Genomic DNA, 19,522 nt, shown 5'->3' on the forward strand with positions numbered 1-19,522 from the left:
TCCTGGAGTGAAGATGAAATGTTTGGCAAGGCAACAATTATGTGTGGCAATGTTATAGACATTGCTGGTGATCACTGATTCCAGGACTGAGCTGGCCAAGCTTCACCTTATGGTTAGTTGACACCTCTATGGAATGATTTTTCTTTCATGTCCCATGAATTGCAAGCTCCTGGTGATAAACTTCCCAGATTTCCGCTGATTGAGAGCCTCGTTCAGAAGAGGCCATGCACGTGGCTGTGTTGGGGAATGGTGATGTGACCTCGTGATATGATAAAAGTGGAACTACAGGCACTGTTGAGACTTACCCCACCTTTACCTGGTTATTGTTGATGGATGACTGCACTAGACTTAGATTAGATGGCAGGCATCACCCTTTCCACTGGAAGGTTTGGTGGTTCTGACCACATTAGAATGAAGGCTTTAACCACTGTCATCAGATACCTCACCATGCTTGGGTTCAGGAGCCTTCTGGTGGAATTGCTCACTGCTTCCATGTTGGAAAGGATGGATTCCACACAAGGACAAGTACAAAGTTGTGATGTCCTTTTCTCTAACATCTTAAATGGTTTGGATAGACTCATGGAGTCATAGAGTTATACAGCATGGAAACAGGCCCTTCAGCCCAGCTCGTCCATGCCGACCAAGATGTCTATATGAGCCTGCATCTGTGATGTTTCAGGCATTGTCTATGGGCTGCCCCATTGTGGTTCTCACCTCAGTCCTCCAGAACAGAGCTGATGCACAAGTGCTCCCTCCGGTGATTTGGCATGAGTCACCATCATACAGCAGAGCCATGCTGACCTTCTTGCCCATCTACACTAATCCCATTTGCCCACATTAGGACTGTATCCCTCTATGCCCTGCCTATCTAAGTGTCTGTCCAAATGCCTCTTAGATGTAGTAAAAGTAGTAAGTTAATGTATTGAGCTGGTGTTTCCTCTTGGCCTGGCTGCAGTCCACCTGTTGACTCATCATGTCCCTAAACTACCCTCTACTCCCTACCAGGGTCAATGAGCTGAATTGGTGGATACAACTATCAGAGCCATTGATGTAGTGTGTTCTTCCTCTGTGCAATGGAGTAGCTTTGCCGAAAAGTATAAGGATATGGCAAAGGAGAAGAAGATAATAGATGAGAGGGATATAGGATGTGAAATGGACAATTAGATATGAACACAATGATATCCTCAATGATCTCAGATCCTGTGCTGGACACTGGCTCTCTGGTGACTGAGCCACGATGGCCAGCACCTTCTCTTTAATTCAACATAACCTAGTGGCACGTTACGGGCACTTGCCTATCTGTTGTTACATCCTGCAGTTTTGAGCAACCTTCCCCTACAAGAGAGAGGGAAGAATACTGATGACTGCATTGGCATGTGTATGAGTGTGGCATGCCTGCCATTGTTGAATAGCTTGAAGGTTGTGTGTGGATGTTGTTGAAGTGGTAAGTATGTGGTGTGTCGATAGGATTTGTTACTGCTTCCACTAACCTTAGCCACAGTAAACCTTTCAGACACTAGGGCCCTCATGGAGGGCACTTACCTCTCTGGCCGCTGCCTCTCATTGATACTTCAATCCAGCCTTAGGTGGCCCACAGGTCTCTGAGCTTGTTCAACCATTCCCGCTGGGCATGGTTCCCACATCTCAATCAGCAACCTGGTTTGCTGGTCTGTCAGTCTCTGCCGCTGTTTCTCTCATTCCTGCTCCCAAGTTGCCCAAAATCTTCCCCTTGTGGTTGGAGTTAACCCTCACCGCCCCCTCCCCTTTAAGAGGTGAAAGTAAGAGGGAAGTCAGTGCTGTTTTGTTCCGGCTGGTGCCTGGGACTCATGAAGCTGTTCACGTTTAACATGCTTTCTGGCCACTCACTTGTGAGCAGGTGCGTTATCTACAAATGGAGCTTGGACAAAGTGGTGTCAGAGCAATGCACCATTCTGCTTTAGCCTCGGTTTTCTTGCACAAATAAATTATAGGCCACTCCCTGTGGGCTCCCTATTGATTCGAGTAGTTTGCAGAGTAAGGAGATTTACTCATTGTTGTGGTGTTGTATTTTCATGCAGGAACTCGCGAGCGCTGTGGAGTCCAGGCCATGCTCTCGCCTGGCACCTGGGGGAAGACTTTAGGAGAGATTCTGCGGCCTGGGCAAAAGAAAAGTGCCTGAACTGGGTCGAATATGAAAAGACCCTTCCTGATTTCCTGTCGGAGATTGCAGATTGTCCTTGTACACTGGCACAATCCAGAGCTGATACCGGTCGATTTCATGTAAGTGCAATATTTCACTGAGGAGAGGAATAAAGAGATCTTAGTCCATCTTACTTGGACATTTCAAAAATAATTGCTCTCTCTGCTCCCTAGTTTCCCACTTCCTCTGCACATAACATCAGTGCAGACTCATGGGTGTCAATCACCTACAGTGACTGCTTCCCACTTGAGCCCTGCCTGTCATAATGTGAAAACCTTGGCTTTACTGACAAGAGCCCTGAAAACTGGAATTCTGATTGGGAAAAGGTTATCATGTCTTCATCTACTACTGCCCTGATCCACTGCCTGGTCTGGCATTTCATCTCCCCCTAGTGGAGAATTTGGATCAGCCATAGCACCTCAGGGAGGACCAGTCTGGCTGGGAACTAACTACGCCTGCAAAGTTTGTGGATAAAACTTGGTGGTTTTTGATTTCAAAGGCTCAATGCCGGCCTTGTTCGCTCGTGTACCTTCTAGTCTATCAGAGTATTATACAGTCAGATTACTTAAGTATATGGTTCCCCAAACCCACCATAAAGAGATTATCCAGTCATTCACTTCATTACTATTTCTGGGACCTCATCCTTTCACATTTCTCCATATTATAAAGGTCACTACTCCTTGGGGTGGCTGTGCCTGGATGATCATTTGGTTGGAAGGGGTGTGCTATCTGCAAAGAAGGTTACCAGTGAGATGCAGCATTGAGATAAGCCTTAGTGCCCTTGCCAAGCTGCTCCCAGAACCTCCAGGCTTGGACCTTCCAGGAATGCTTCCATGTAAATAGGACATGCCTTCTAGTGAGCAGGTAGAAACTCAATAGCTTTGTCTTGGAGGTTCTTGGCTTTTCAGTGACCAGAATGACCAGAGAAAAATATTTCCCATTTCCTCTCGTTGTTTTGATGCTCTGAATTCATTATCCAGTAGAACCCCAATATTGTTGGTACTGATCTGCTCCTAATCAATATATGGACAGCATACTGTGATGCAAACAACTCCTTCCAATGTAGCAGCATCACAGAAGAGACAAGGCAGCCAAGACATCGACACAGTGGTGCAGCAGTTAGTGCTGCTGCCTCACATCACCAGGAACCAGGGTTCATTCCTGACCCGGAGGAGGAATTCTGGAATGCGTGGGTTATCCCCAGATCCTCTGGTTTCCTCCCACATCCCAAACATGAGCTGGTAGGTTAATTCCCACTGTATAGGTGGGTGGTAGGAAGCACGAGGGGATGTTGGAGTACGTATGAGTGAGATAACAGGGAAATAAGTGGAGAAGTGGGATTGATGGGATTACTCTGAGAGTCAGCAAGACTTGATGGGCTGAATGTCCTCCTATGTGCTGAGAAATATGAGAATGTGAATGGTATAGAGGAATCTCTTGATTAATAGAAATGTATTTTTCTGAGAATGTTAGGGAAACTTCAAACAGAATCCACCTCAAGGTTTCTTTCTCCCTTAAATGCAAGTTGGAACCATGATCAATGACTGCAGGGACATTGACTCAGTCCTGTTGATGGCGGGGCAGTGAATATGAATTCAGGGTGAGGCTGGATTGACTGGTGGATCTCATTTCTAATGCAGCCGGACTATGGGTGTGACATTGAACAGGGGAGCGTGTGCACCTACCATCCTGGGGCCGTTCACTGCGTTCGAGCTATACAAGCAAGGTAAGGTGACCCTGCAGCCTTTAGAGGCCTGGCCGTGTATCCTGAGTGTGGTGACGTGAATCTGTTCTAGCTTGAATGGGCAGTAACCCAAGTACTGACCCTTCGTCTAGGACCTGGCTCACCTCCAGCCTGGCTGGCGGACTGAAAGTCTCCTTCACCTGTTGGCTGTTAGTGCATCACTTGAAATGAGTTTTGGGAGCATTAGTCCAGTTCCTTCATCATTAATTGGCTGTAAAGTGGTTTTGGGACATTCTGAAGCAATACGAGGCACCACATAGTTACAGATCTTTTCTTCTATTACTGAATGAAACCATTGTTGGGTTGACAAGTATTGGTGAACCTCGCTCAGAGAGGCCTGGGAGCAAAAGAAAAGTAGCAAACCATTCCCCCAATGAACCTGTTTTGCATTCATTTAGATCAAGAGTGACCTGTATCCAATACTCAAGAAACAGAACGCTGGAAGAACTCAGCGGTCAAGCAGCCTCTGTGGAGGCAAAAGGTGCACCTTGTACTGCTACCTGATGGTCTCGATCCAAAAGGCCAACCTACACCTTTGACCCTTTCAGTTTTTCCAGTGTTCGGCTTTTTGTTCCAGATTCCAGTATCTGCAGGTCTCTTCTGTCTGTATCCACTGTTCCAAGACACTCAAAACCCTTGCCTCACCCAAATCTCTCTCTGAGTGGAGACGTTTTCAACGACCTAAGTTCTTTTGCATTTGGGGAAAGAAATTCCTTGGGTGAAAAACTGCTTCGTGGTGTCACCCGCCAATGACCTGGCCCTACCTGCAGGGTTATGCCACAACAAACAAGATGCTGGGGGAACTCAGTGGGTCAGGCAGCATCTGTGGAGGGTAATGGACAGTCAACATTATGCCGCCCTATTCTGGATTCTCCCAGCAGAGGGAGCAGGTCCCTCCTCCTCCACTACGTCCAGCACCCGCTGAGACTGACAGCACAGATCTGAGCTTTGACAACAACCTGGCAGCATCTCATGGTTATCTGGTGCTGGGCCACATATCGCAAAGCTTACTGAATTCCATTTCCTCACTGGCCATGTGGGAACTGAACTCATGGACTCCAGGTTGCAAATTCAATACAACAACATTCTGGCCTTGTCCTTCCCAACACCCCAACCCAATTAGAACTAACCTTGTTACCGGACTTTCAATAAATTGATTGTTATGCATTGCTCCCGATATTTGCTTCGGAGCAGTGAGGTTCCTACCTCACTGTAGTCTTGCTCCATGATAAGGCACTGCAGAACTTTGTGCAGACCTACAGGAGCTCTCCGCTATACTTTCCTAACATTTATTAAACTGCTACTGTTAGCTGGATGTCAAATGAAAACTGGCTATCTGCTAACAGTTAAAATCTACAAGTTCACAGTGTCAATGTGGAATATGTTGTCCAAGTTGTAGTTCTGGGGCAGATTGCCTGGTGCCACCAGAGTACGAGACTGTTCCACATCGTCTCCCACCACTTGCCAAAGTTACATCAGTGGCTTCACTCCCAGTTCTGAAGTATTTTAGGAGCAGATTGTCTTAGTGATGCGAAATCCTGCAGTGTAAACAAGCTGCTAATGTACAATGGACCATAATTATGTGAGGTTTAGAACAGGGAGCAAGAGAAACGTCTTTAAACAGCATTGTGGGGCTTTAGAATTTATCTCAGGATTATTGGTTGAGGCAAAAACTAGGTCAATGTTCAACGATGAATATTGAATATAGGAACAATTACTCCATACAAGTAATTCCATGTATGGAGTGTAAATATAAATGAAGATTGATAGAGTTCAAAGGCCTATTTCCCCAATTGTAATTCTGATGTTCTTCTATATAAGTGAGGTGATCCAATGAAGCATAACATGGACACCTACTTCTTGACCAGTCTCCTAGTCTCCTTCCCTACCTTACATACCTTATCGGTGATATAGAAGGGAACACTTTCTGGCGATCTGACACACTGATGTAAACATATGCTTGAAATTCAGGCTGATGTTACAATTAGAAGACACTAGATTGTTTGAGTTTTATCTCTCATAATAAATCGTTGTGAATTGAAATCCCACTGTGTGATATTATCAACCCACTGTGACCCATTAACACAGTTGACATTAATATCCCAGAAGGGAATTTTAGGAACACGGAGACAAGACTTGGTAGTTCATCCCTCATCTGTGTCCTGCATTCCATTTAGGTGATGATTGATCCATTCTTCCTTGAGCTACTTCACACCGTGCAAACCCAATATTGAGGCACTGGTGTAAAAAGGTTTACTAGACTGATGCCAGAACTGAGAAGTTATAACTATCAGGAAAAACTGTACAAGCTGCTGGAATTTTCCACAGAAAGAAGAAGGCAGTGGTATGACTTGATAGAAGTCTTTAAAACCAAGAAGGGTTGAAAGAAGAGATGCTTCCATTTGTGGTCATCCAAACCAAGGATCTTAAATGTAACTCCAATAAGGAATTCAGACCAAGCTTCTGAACCCACAGAGATGAGGACACTGTTAACTCATGGAGTAGGTGACAAGATGAATCTTCAGTATTCCGAGTGGAAGATGGATTAGCAGTTTGGCAAAGAGGATAAAAGAACTTATTGATAGAGTTAGAGGAAGTAAGGTAGATGAAGATACAGGTGAATAACGATGAAGTAATCTGTGCAATGTGTTGTGGGGACCTGGTCATTAGCAGTTCATGGTCAAACCAGCAGGTGGCATACCTACTCTGTGGCAGATGTGCATCTCACCGAGAGGAGGACAGTGACTCTGTATGTGGAAGGCAGTGGATGGGTAGGTGCTGCCTGGATTAAGTCCAAAGCATTTCTCAGATCAAGCAGGGTTACAGGGTGTGGATGCAACTCAACCAAATTGGGTTGGTCAGATTGGAGGAGCGAGGGAAGAACGAACAAAAGATTAATAATTTAAACTGTCAAAATAACTCAAGGTGCTTCCCATAACCTTTATCCATCAAACCTCGACTCTGACTTGCCATGAGGAGATATTAGATTAGATGACTTAGTCAGAGGTAGGGTTTAGGAGCATCGTAAAGGGAGGCAGAGAGGTGGAAAGGTTTAGGAAGGTGATTCCAGACTTTAGGACCTTTTCTACACCCCCCCCCCCCCCCCCCCCCCCCCCCCCCGGTTGAGGCAAGACGCAGGTTAGAGGAACAACACCTCATATTCCGCCTTGGAGTCTCAACCGGATGGCCTCAATATCAACTTCTCTAGCTTCTGGCATCCCTACCCCTTCTTTTTCTCCCCCCCACCCCTCCACTCCTTTGTCTTCCCTTACTCCTGTGGCTCCCTTCCACTGCCTTGATGACCTGCTCATCTCCTCTCTTCCCCTCCCCCATCCTTTATTCCATGGTCCATTGCCCTCTCCTACCGGATTCCTTCTTCTTCAGCCCTTTGCATCTTCTACCAATCACCTCTTAGTTTATTGCATCTTCTCCCCCTCCCCCACCCACCCACCTCCCCCCTCTCACCTGGACTCACCTATCACCTGAACTCACCCATCCCCTGCCTGCGTGTGCTCCCCTCCCTCCCCCCACCTTCTTATTCTGGCTTCTACCCTCTTCCTTTCCAGTCCTGATGAAGGGTCTCGGCCCGAAACGGCGACTGTTTATTTCCCTCCATGGATGCTGCCTGACCTGCTGAGTTCCTCTGGCACTTTGTGTGCGTTGCTCCAGATTCCGGCATCTGCAGAATCTCTTGTGTCTCAGCTGAAGATATCAATGTTAATGGCGAACCAATTAAATTCAGCGATGATCAAGAGGCCAGAATTAGGGGACCGGAAATATCTCAGAGAGTTATGGAACTAGAGCTAGAGGATAATACTGGGAAAAGTTGGGCTGGGGGATGAGGGCCATTGAGGGATTTAAAACAATTTGTATTTTAATGTTGGGACATTGCTTAACAGGGAGTCATCATAGGTCAGTAAGGTCAGTGGTGAACGAGACTCTGTATGAACTAAGTCAATGTCAGTAGTTTTGAGTGACCTTGAGTGTCTGGAGGGTAGAATGAGGTAGTGTGTTTGGTTGATCCAGTCCAAGGACATCACAGATGAGTGTTTCAAGAGGTAATGTCGTTGCAATAGCAGTGTTAACTTTTGCACTCAATGGGATTTAAAGTTCACCTCTGGGTTAACTGCGTCACCACGTTTGGAAACAGTCTGGTTTGGTTTCAGACAGGCGCCAGGGAGAGCATCAGTGACTAAGGAATGGATTGAACACGTGGCTTTTCTCTTCCCAATTTTAATTGAAAGAAACGTGTACTCCATCTGTCCACTCGGAGACTGTAAAGGGATCAAGAAAGGAAGAGATGAGGTAGAATTGGCTGCCTTTAGTGTACATGTGATATGAGTACGTGTTGTGATGTGGAAACTGAAGGGAGCAGGTAGAATGAAGGGACCATTAATACATCCTTGGGGGACACCAGAGGTAAGGATGTGGGCATGGGAGGGAAACCTCTGCTGGCTGCTCTATAGCTATAGGAAGGATGTGATTAAGTTAGAGAGGGTGCAGAAAAGATCCACAAGATGTTGCCTGGACTGGAGGGCTTGAGTTATAAAGAGAGATTGGGTATGGTTGGCACAACTTTCCCTGGAGAGGTGGAGGCTGAGGGGTGACCTAAAAGAGGTTTATAAAATTATGCCGGGTATAGATAGTCACAGCCTACTTCTCAGGGTAGGGGAGTCAAAAACTAGAGGGCATAGGTTTAAGGTGAGAGGGTTCCGAGGGGCAAGTTTTCACACAGAGGGTGGTGGGTGTATGGAACGAGCTGCCAGAGGAGGTGGTAGAGGCAGGTACAATAATAACGTTTAAGAGAGGATTTGACAGGCACATCGGTAGGAAAGGTTTAGAGGGATATGGGCCAAATGCAGGTAAATGGGATTAGCTTATATAGGCATCTTGGTTGGCATGGATGAGTTGGGATGAAGGGCCTGTGTCTGTTTTCCGTGCTATCTGAATATATATTGGACAGAATAGAACCAGTATATTGCAGTCTGAAGGGTGATAGTGGGGCTGGTGAGAAGGAGTGAGGAGGAAATGGAGGAGAGGGAGGCTGGCAGAGGACAGAGGCAATGAAGTGATGGACAGGACTCTGAATGAGTGAAGAGCAGGAGGTAGGGATGAGGTTGTAGGAAAGGAAGACAGTGTGAGGGGGAACGTGTGGTTGAGAGGAGGAGCTGAGGGACAAGGGATAATTTTTCTCAGGACCAGGAACATAACTTTGCTGTCGTCGCTGGATCAAGCCAGGACATTCACTTAGGCAGTGATACAGTAAGTGGCCCCGTGGACCAGCCTTTGGATGGGATGTTAAACATTGGACCAGTCTGCTTTCTCAGTTGGATGCATAAGATCCCATGGCATTACGTTGAATTAAAACTGGGGGTTCCTCTGATATTCAGTCCCCTCAGCTGAAACAAATGATAGGAGTTAACACATTGCCATGTGTGGTAGTTCCTGTGTGGGAGCTGGTTCCTAAATATTCAACAGGGTCTGCATTTTACAAAGCCCTTCATTGACTGTACCTAGAGGTATTGACTCTGTTATTCTGGGTCATTAATTTTAATATTGGATCCCTTGGGAAATGAATCCTGAAGAGTATCCAGTCGGCACTGAGCAGCTATCCAAATGCCACAGCTCAAACCCTGGCCATAAAAGCATAATTTGATGGCTGTTGATAACAACTACGCACACATTTTCATTCAATATTCTTTATTCTTATTTATTTGCAATTCCAATTTTCAATTTTATTTTGTTTGACAGTCCCAAGGGCATAGCTGTCTGTGTGCCTCTTTTTCTCTGCCTTTGACTGTCCCATTCCTTATTGCTAGCTCTGTTTCTCTCTCTCTCTTGCTGTTGTTCTCTCTCTCTCTTTCAGTCTATCTCTCTCTCCTCTGTCTCCTTCTCTCTCATAGTCTCTCTCTCTCCATCTCTCGCTCTGTCTCTCTGACACTTTCTGCCAGTCTCAATCCCTCTCTCACACACTCTCACTCTCAGACTATGTGCTCCATCTAGTGGTGATGCTATAAAATAGCAGAGCCACGACCTGCTCTCTCCACTGCACCTTCAGTTCCCAATCTGCTGCTACATTATTGGAAACAGCTGGAGTGGGCAGTTCACTGGCGAGAGATGGACCAGTCTGCCTAGTAATTATGCTGTGCATTGAAATTTTTTCTCACTGAGGGTGGTGAGTGTCTGGAATTCTCCACCCACAATGTTGCTGAGGTTGGATCACAAGAAGTATGATCAGGGGAGACCTGATAGAAGTCTATAAGATTATGAGGGGCATAGATAGAGTAGGCAGCCAGTATCTTTCTCCCAGGGCAAAATGTCTAATACTGGAGGACATGCATTTAAGGTGATAGGGGTAGGTTCAAAGGAGATGTGCGGGGCAAGTTTTTAACACAAAGAGTGCTGGGTGCCTGGAATGCGCTGCTAGAGGTGGTGGTGGAGGCAGATACGATAGAGACATTTAAGCAGCTCTTAGATGGGCAGATGAATATGCAGAGATGGAGAGATTTAGATCTTGTGTAGGCAGAAGGGATTAGTTTAGTTAGGCGTTTAATTACTAGTTTAATTAGTTCGGCACAACATTGTAGGCCGAAGGGCCTGTTCCTGTGCCGTGCTGTTCTACATTCTAAGTATTTAAAATGAAGGTAGACACATTTTTGAAAGCAGGGAATTGAGGGCCAGGGGAACTGGCACAGAAAAGGAGTTGAGACCTGGTGTAGATCAGCCATAACCACGTTGAATGGTGGGGCAGAATTGATGGGCTGAATGGCCAACTTCTGCTCCTGTTTTCTTGTGTTCTTGTGTGCAAGTGGGGCTGAGCACGAGTTGCTGGTAACCACAATATTTATTGATGTGATCTTGAATGCTACAGGAATTGCTCCTGCCTGTCATTGGTTTGGAAGGTTAGATAGTTCCTGATCTTCTCACTGAAGTATTTACAATCTTAGTGTCATACTTGCTCCAGGAATGCTTCAATTTAAATTTCTCAATCTTGTGTATAACTACATAGCCTCACCCCTTCTATTTCCTCGACCTCCATCTCCTCCACCTCCACAATTTGCTGAGGTATCTGTGCCTCTCCCATTTTGTGTTGCTTAGCTCTACCATTGACAACCTTGCCTTCAGATGTCAAGGCCCTAAGCTCCAGAGACCCTTCCCTGAAACCTCTCTTCCTCTCCATGTGCTTCCTCTCACCTGCTTTAGAATCTACCTCATCGACCGCTGTTTGGAGAAATCGAATGATTACAGAATCACTCAAGTCCGTTGCAAGTGTCAAAGGTTATGCCAGTGGGGAGAAGGATCCCACAGCAAAGGAAGACTTTATTCTACATTACTTCACACCATCCCTTACTGGCTACAGGCCAATAATACCAACAACTGATTACATCCATTGCATGCATACCCAGCCAGGTAACTAATAAGGTATAAGTTTAACCATCTTGTGGACACCTCTGGGTTGTCCTAGGATGTTTATTGATTCCCTGTCCATTGACCTATACAATGGCTTCAGTCTTCAGTGATCTCAGCGCGAGTAACAAGTTAGACTGCCTGTAGAGCTACAAGAATGTGGCCAATAATACTTCACACCTCGCCTGTTCTGCATTTCTACATACCTACTTCTGCGATGCTGCCTTCACATTGGCTTCTAACCTGTCCCAATGTTCTTGCCCTATTTACGTTGCTGTACTGCACACAGGGCATAGGAACATATTACCATGTTGGGATCACCACATAAAGTTTCATTGATGGCCTTTCCTTTCAGCAAGGTTATTGGGCTGATGTTCTTCTTCTTCCACCAGCCCCCAGTATGGAGCAGGCCAACAGTGCTGTTACGATGCCAAAGGCAGACAGATTCTGACTATAGACTCCATGGGAGGCAGCACCCCCGACCGAGGGCACGATTGGGGCTCCCCGCCGTATGAGAAACCCCCGAGGGTGCCTGGCTTCTCTCATGGCATCTACGATGTGATTAGTTTCTATTACTGCTGCCTGTGGTCCGATAACTGCCAGCAATACACAGCCCTGCGGCCTTCCAGTGACTGCCGGACTTACAGGCCACCGAAGGTTGGTAAGTGATGCCAGCAATGGAGAGCTATTTGTGCAGTGACGTTCAAAGGAACAAGTAATAAGATTGTAGTGTCAGAGTCATACGGCATGAATATGGTATGAGTCATAGGTTGGGTGAGCTAGGTCTTTTCTCTTTGGAGAGAAGGAGGATGAGAGGTGACTTGATAGAGGTGTACAAGATGATAAGAGGCATAGATCGAGTGGACAGTCAGAGAGTTTTTCCCACCCAACAATGGCTAACACGAGGGGACATAATTTTAAGGTGATTGGAGGAAGATATATAGGGGATGGCAGGGGTAAGTTTTTTACACAGAGAGTGGTGGGTGCGTGGAACGCACTGCCGGCAGAGGCAGATACATTAGGGACATTTAAGAGACTCTTAGATGGACACATGAATGATAGAAAAATAGGGGGCTATGTGGGAGGGAAGGGTAAGGTAGATCTTAGAGAAGGATAAAATGTCAGCACAACATTGTGGACTGAAGGGCCTATACTGTGCTGTAGTGTTCTATGTTCTATGAAACAGGCCCTTTGCCTTACTGAGTCTCCACCAGCCATCAACCACCCACTTACACCAACTCCATATTTCATGGACTGGCAAATAATGGGCTGGCTGAAATCCCATGCTAAAAGCAAACAAGGTAAAGGATGAAGCAACAAACAATCTGCTGGAGGAACTCAGCGGGTCGAGCAGCATCTGTGGGGGGGGAAGCAACTGTCAACGTTTCAGGTTGAAACCCTGCATCAGGTCCGAGAGGACAATTTTGAGTCCTGATGCGGGGTTTTGACCCGAAACGTCGACAGTTGCTTTCCCCCAACAGATGCTGCTTGACCCACTGAGTTCCTCCAGCAGATTGTTTGTTGCTCCAGATTCCAGCATCTGCAGTCTCTTGTGTCCCCGAGGTAAAAGCTGAGGTTAGAGAAACAAAGGACTGCAGATGCTGGAATCTAGATGAGAAACACAATGATGCTGGAGGAACTCAGCAGGCCTGTGGAGAAAAGCGGTCGGTCAACATTTCGGGTCAGGACCCTTCTTCAGAACTGAAGATAGGAAAAGGGGAAGCCCAATATATAGGAGGGAAAAACAGAGCAGAGATAGGTGGACAAAAGAGGGGAGGCGGGGTGGGCACCAGGTGGTGATAGGTAGATGCAGGTAAGAGATGGTGATAGGCAAGTGCAGGGGAGGGGGGGAGAGTAGATCCACCGGGGGATAGGTCAAAGGTAAGAAGAGAAAGGAACAAAAGAGGCTAGGAAGGGGAAGAAGAGAAGAAGCGTGGTGGGGGGGTGTTGTGGGGAAAGGGGGTGGGGATTACCTAAAGTGGGATTACCTAATATTCATGCCATTAGGCTGCAAGGTTCCAAGACGGAAAATAAGGTGCTGTTCCTCCAGTTTGCGCTTGGAATTCTCCTGGCAGTGGAGGAGGCCGAGGACTGACATATCTGTGATAGTGTGGGAGGGGGAGTTGAAGTGATTGGCAATGGGAAGATGCAGATCACGGTTACGGAGAGAGCGCAGGTGTTCTGTGAAACGGTCATCTAGTCTGCTTTTGGTCTCACCAATGTAGAGGAGGCCAGACCTGGAGCACCGAATGCAGTAGATGATATTAAGGGAGGTGCACTCTTTCCTGAGGTTAACTCTTTCCCTTTCACACAGATGCTGGCTGACCTGCTGAGTGTTTCCAGAGTTTTATTTCAGGTTTCCAGCGTCTGTGTTTTGTTTTGATGTTTCACTGACGTATCCTCAATGTTGTTGAACCCAGACAAAACCCGGAATTCAGTTAGGCAGCGCAGGACACAAAGGGGCAGATCTCCTGTTTCCCCGCGGTCACTGCCCACCTATCCCTGGGCGACGTTGTTTGTTCTGACCTGACCCCACACGCCCCAGTTCCCAGCCCACAGCGTGCCAGCTGCGCTCACAAAACGGCATTGACAGCTGGTGAGCCTCACACACCCCTGTCCCAAAGCTGTCAGTGTTCATGAATGTTCCTGAATGTCCTTGGACCTTGAAGACATTCCATAGCACATGGGACCAGCCAAAAAAACAAACAGCACACACTGAAACACACACAGACCCATAACAATAAAGACATTGAAGCTAACTTAACACAGTTATAAAATCAGCTTTATTTATCTTTCTGCTGGCAGCTGTTTTCTTCCAGTCATTAGAATTTTGACGGCTGTGCTTGTGCCAGGTTTAACCAGCTGGGAAATATCTGGAAGTTGCCCTGCTGGACTCCCCAAGGAGCTGACCCGAGCAACACAGGGGCAGCGGGCACTGGTTGGAAGATGCCCGCGGTAACTTGGGCCCACGCCAGTGCGTGAAGTCGGGGCCCCTGTAGGGAACTACACTTAAATCCTGGCTAAAAGTGCTGGCGTGGGATGGATGATGCTGCCTATTATTGTGTGATAATAAACTACAGCCTAAGCTTCCCTTTGCATGGGGTTCCAGTGTTATGATCATAACGGGGTCCTTGTTGTGGCTTTTGGGGAAGATATTGTGTCTCTGGACACTCTTGCTAGACTGCTTTATTGATGTCGTTTGCCAGCAGATAAAGCTCAAGCCATTTCTGCTTGTATTTTGAACTCTTTACCATCCTGAGGAATAGTTCTTTTTTTGTCACTGCTGCTTTACTGTACAGTAATGTAGAAGTAGCAGTGCAGTAATGCAGAGCTGCTGATACAGCATAGGGTGAGATTCAAACCTGACTCCAGGAGTTACCAGCACAGGAGTCATCGTTCTTCTTAATTTTGGAATTTTGACAAACTGAGATTAAGATGTCCATTGGTTTTATGAATTCCATTTAATATAACTTGCGGGCTGCCCCCAGAACACTCTACACAAAAGATGCATTTCACTGTGTGTTTCTTACATGTGTCTAATAAAGATATCTTATCTTAATATTGATTTGGTCACAGTGAAAACAATGAACCTTCACCAGTCAGGGACATACAAACAATGGGGCTCATGATGACCATGGTCGATGGTGTAAAACATCTGACATCCATTTCCACTGGTGTAATGCCACCCAACAAAATCAGCCACCACCCCACCTACATATCATTGACAAATAGATACAGCTATAATAACTGAAGGTGTCACTGCCTGTGCTGTCACTTACCAGGTCTGGCTGTGACAAGCCTGTTTTGTTAGACTCCCTCGTTGTGATTTCAGCAGTACCTAGACCTCCAGCAGTGCAGTGGGACGCGAGGCACAGTAGCCCAGCAGGTCGAGCAGCTGCCTCACAGCTCCAGTGACCCAGGTTCGACTCAAACCTCTGGTGCTTTCTCTTGAAGTTTGCATGTTCTCCCTGTGACCATTTGTGCTTCTTCTGGGTGCTCCAATTTCCTCCTGCATCGCAGAGAAATCCTGGTAGGTCAACTGGCCACTGTGAATTGTAGTGGGTGGGTTATAGGTGAGTCAGTGGGAATCAATGAACATGTGAGAGAGAATAGGCTCCGGGGGAGTAGGATTGGTGGGAATACTCCCAAAGATGGATGTGCAGAATGGCATTTGGAGGCATTTCAAAACTATTAATATACAAGTAGATAATTTAAATAATTTAAATAATTTAAAAGTGACTGCAATCTTCTTTCAAAACTTAACTATAGATGCCTAATATATTTATAAACAATCGCAAACATTAAACCAAAACAAAACTAATGAAAAAATGGAATCTTCCTTCTCCTTTGTTTTATTTTCCACAGTCCTTCAATCTGCAATGGGGTCTTAGATCCTGTATTCAGTCTAACCTAGCACAAGGTCTGAAAGGTAATTCTCCCGGTATAAATGGATGGTTGACAGTTGGCGTGGAGTCAGTCGGATGAGGGACTTGTTTCTGTGCTGTATCTTTCTCTGACTGTATGAGATTCTGTATCAAATCTAACCTGAAGCAGGATCCAAGAGGCGAGTGCTCCAGTGTAAATGCATTGGAATCTCAGCTGGAAGGGGTGGTGTCTGACATCAGAGCAAACTGATAAATACAGCATTCTGGAGCTGTTTGTAGACTTCTCTCTGCTGGTTGTTGCAGTTGGAAGTTACCAGCAAGAGGTAGGCTTATTTGCATCTGATTTGCAGTGGTACTAGAGAAACAAAGGACTGCAGATGCTGGAATCTAGATGAAAAACACGATGATGCTGGAGGAACTCAGCAGGCCAGGCAGCATCAGTGGAGAAAAGCAGGCGGTCGACGTTTCGGGTCAGGACCCTTCTTCAGGACTGAAGATAGGAAAAGGGGAAGCCCAATATATAGGAGGGAAAAGCAGAGCAGTGATAGGTGGACAAAAGAGGGGAGGTGGGGTGGGCACAAGGTGGTGATAGGTAGATGCAGGTGAGAGATGGTGATAGGCAGGTGTGGGGGAGGAGGGGAGAGCAGATCCACCGGGGGATGGGTCAAAGGTAAGGAGAGAAAAAAAAGGGGTGGGTAGAAAAAAGAGAGAGAGGCTAGGAAAGGGAAGAAAAGAAGAGGCATGGTTGGGGGGGGGGGGGATTTGATGGCGGGGAAGGGGTGTGGGGATTACTTAAAGTGGAACAGTTCATGCTGTTAGGCTGCAAGGTTCCAAGACGGAAAATGAGGTGCTGTTCCTCCAGTTTGTGCTTGGAATTTTCCTGGCAGTGGAGGAGGCCGACGACTGATGTATCAGTGATAGTGTGGGAGGGAGAGTTGAAGTGACTGGCAGCGGGGAGATGCAGATCGCGGTTATGGATGGAGCACAGTGGTGTAGCTTGGAAGCACAGGTAACCAGCTGAGACTGTACACTGTGCCAGAGACCTGACGAAGCAGCAGCCTCCAATCCTGTACAGAACTCTGGGATCACAAAAATTAAATTCTTACCTTATTTTTTAAGCCGCTAGACTTCCTCTCTGGTGGGGGATGACTTACAGGAGGGTGTGTGTGTGTGTGTGTGTGTGTGTGTGTGTGTGTGTGTGTGTGTGTGTGTGTGTGTGTGTGTGCGCGCGCACGCCTGGATCTACCATGAACATGTAATGAGGTTTAATTGAGAAAAATTGACCTGAAATCTGAAGGCTGAGGAGCTACCCTAAGGAACACAGGGGAACAGGAATGGGAGTAGGCCCCTCGGCCTTCAAGCCTGCCTCGCTATTTACTACAACCATGACTGATCTGCCCTCAGCCTCATCTCCTCCTCTGTACCAGTTCCCCTTCGATTTCTTGAAGTCCTGCTGATAAATTCTTTATTGGTGAAATTCCTCCCCCCTGTTTCTGAATCACTGAGATACCACTGGTGGTATCATCTAGGGGTGACAAGGAGGCTTTCTCTACTTTCCAAATTCTTTCCTCTATTTTCCAAGGGCGTTGGAGATACTGCCATACCAGACTGAAGTGTAGCGGTTAGCGTAACGCTATTCCAGCGCCAGCGACCCGGGTTCAATTCCGGCCGCTGTCCGTAAGGAGTTTGTACGTTCTCCCCGTGTCTGTGTGGGTTTCCTCCAGGTGCTCTGGTTTCCTCCCACATTCCAAAGACGTATGGGTTAGGAAGTTGTGAGCATGTTATGTTGGCGCCGGAAGCGTGGTGACACTTGTGGGCTGCCCCCAGAACACTCTACACAGAAAGATGTATTTCACGGTGTATTTCGATGTACACGTGACTAATAAAGATATCTTATCTTAAATGTGACTCAACTATGACTGGCAGATATATTTCCATCACACTGCACGGATCAAAGGAAATTAAACTTGGGCAGTGTCTACATGGGCTTTGGATCTGCTGTACCAACCTCACACCTGGACACCCAGTTGAAAGTGACCCATTTGATGTTGAGGTTGTAAGCTGTAAATCATTATCTTAAAAAAAACAAATAAGTTGTGAGGTCCTATTTTCAAACCCTACATATAAATAGTTCTAAATTCTTACAGCAAATATTGTCAGCTTTCTTGAAATCTTTTCCAGGCACAGCATTTGGGGACCCACATCTCTTTACGTTTGATGGTGCCAACTTCACCTTCAACGGGAGGGGGGAGTACACCTTGGTGAAAGGAGAAGGAAACGCCACAAGTGGAATATTGCAAGTCCAAGGAAGGACAGAACTTGTCAAGGATGTAGAAGGTAAGAGTCTTCAGGCAGCAATGTTTATTGTAAAGCAGCTGCTTTGTTGAGCTATATGTCCTTTCCAAGACTTATGTTCACATTTCTATTTCTCAATACATTACTAAAATGGACCACTAGCCAGTCGTGATATCATTGATACAAAGAAAAAGGGGAAACTGTTTTCTATGTTGGGTGGTGTAAAGTATATGTTGTCCATCTTGAGTCAGTTGTCCATCTGACTCAAACTGACTTGAGTCAGTTGTCCATCTTGTCCGGTTGAGGGTCAGTTGTAATATCCAGTAGCCTTAATAATAATCTGGGTGTCACAGAGGTCCTGTAGGTAGTGTAGCTGTCTTACTGCTTCAGTGACCTGGGTTCAATCCTGATCTTGCGTGCTGTCTGTGTGGAGTTTGCCCGTTCTCTCTGTGACTTCATGGGCCTTCCCCAGGTGTTTGGGTTTCCTCCCACATCCCAAAAACTTGCTGGTTGTTAGGTTAATTGATGACTGTAAATTGCTTCTAGTGCAGAGGTAAGTGGGCAGTGGGAGAAAAAAGGGTGTGCGAATGGGCATGTGTGAGAGAGTGGGTTATGGGAGAATGGGATAGATGGGATTACTCTGGGAGTCAGCATAAACTCGATGGGCCAGATGGCCTCCTTCTTTGTCAGAAGGAGATCTGAAAAACACAACTAGCTATTTTTAACAGTTCAAAACAGAATTCCAATGAATGACCACATGAAAGGCTTATGTTGAGCTCTAACATTAGGTAACCAATAGGATGTGCTGTTATAAGAAAACATTTTACAGGAAGAAATAATTGACTGTTCTGGTATCTGTAATTGGAAGAACTAGTAGAACAACGGGAATGAAATGATTTTTATGCAGATTGCTAATTATTATCTGGAACGCTGAGCATGAAAGGAAAGTAGAAGCAAGTTCAATAATAACTTCAAAATGGAATTGGATAAATATTTGTAGGAAAAATAGCAGTGAATCTAAACAATTGGCCCCTTGAGCTTTTGTTGATCCCAACTAGAGATTTTTTGGCTAGAAGTCTTTCTCCAATTGGCAGTACTAAACACACTTATGTAGTCACTCTAGTACATCACAGTCTGTCTCTGAATCTGACCTTCATTTTTTTTATGATCGTCAAGATGTAAAGCTGATAGTGAGCACATTAATTGCTTTTGTTTAAAATGAGTTGATTTATTGGGGCTGTTTTGAGTTTATAAATATCGGGAGTGACTGAATGGACTGAGATCCTTTCTTAAGGAAAGAGACAGCTGAATAAAGACCTGATGGATATTTCTTACGCTAGAAAGGTGGCCTAATAATTCAATCGTCTTGCACCAGAGTTTAGCTTCTAAACCAGAGAGTGCTGGAAACATTCAACAGATCAGGCAGCATCTGTGACACTTGGACCTGAAACGTTAACTCTGCCTTTATTTCCACAGATGCTTCCAAATTGACCGATTTTTTTTTCCCAGCAT

General features: G+C 46.0%; 1 protein-coding gene across 1 annotated transcript in view; it reads left to right on the forward strand.

The window, feature by feature from the left end:
* The window catches only part of susd2 (sushi domain containing 2), an 81,079-nt gene that overhangs the window by 33,400 nt on the left and 28,157 nt on the right, over positions 1 to 19,522 (forward strand). Inside the window, exons 6-9 of the mRNA XM_052032127.1 lie at positions 2,058 to 2,259; positions 3,820 to 3,905; positions 11,723 to 11,991; positions 17,897 to 18,052. Of these exons, the coding sequence (XP_051888087.1) occupies positions 2,058 to 2,259; positions 3,820 to 3,905; positions 11,723 to 11,991; positions 17,897 to 18,052 (713 nt within the window). The remainder of the gene's footprint in view (positions 1 to 2,057; positions 2,260 to 3,819; positions 3,906 to 11,722; positions 11,992 to 17,896; positions 18,053 to 19,522) is intronic.

This window comes from Pristis pectinata, chromosome 17 (genome assembly GCF_009764475.1).
Source record: "Pristis pectinata isolate sPriPec2 chromosome 17, sPriPec2.1.pri, whole genome shotgun sequence".
NCBI lineage: Eukaryota > Metazoa > Chordata > Chondrichthyes > Rhinopristiformes > Pristidae > Pristis > Pristis pectinata.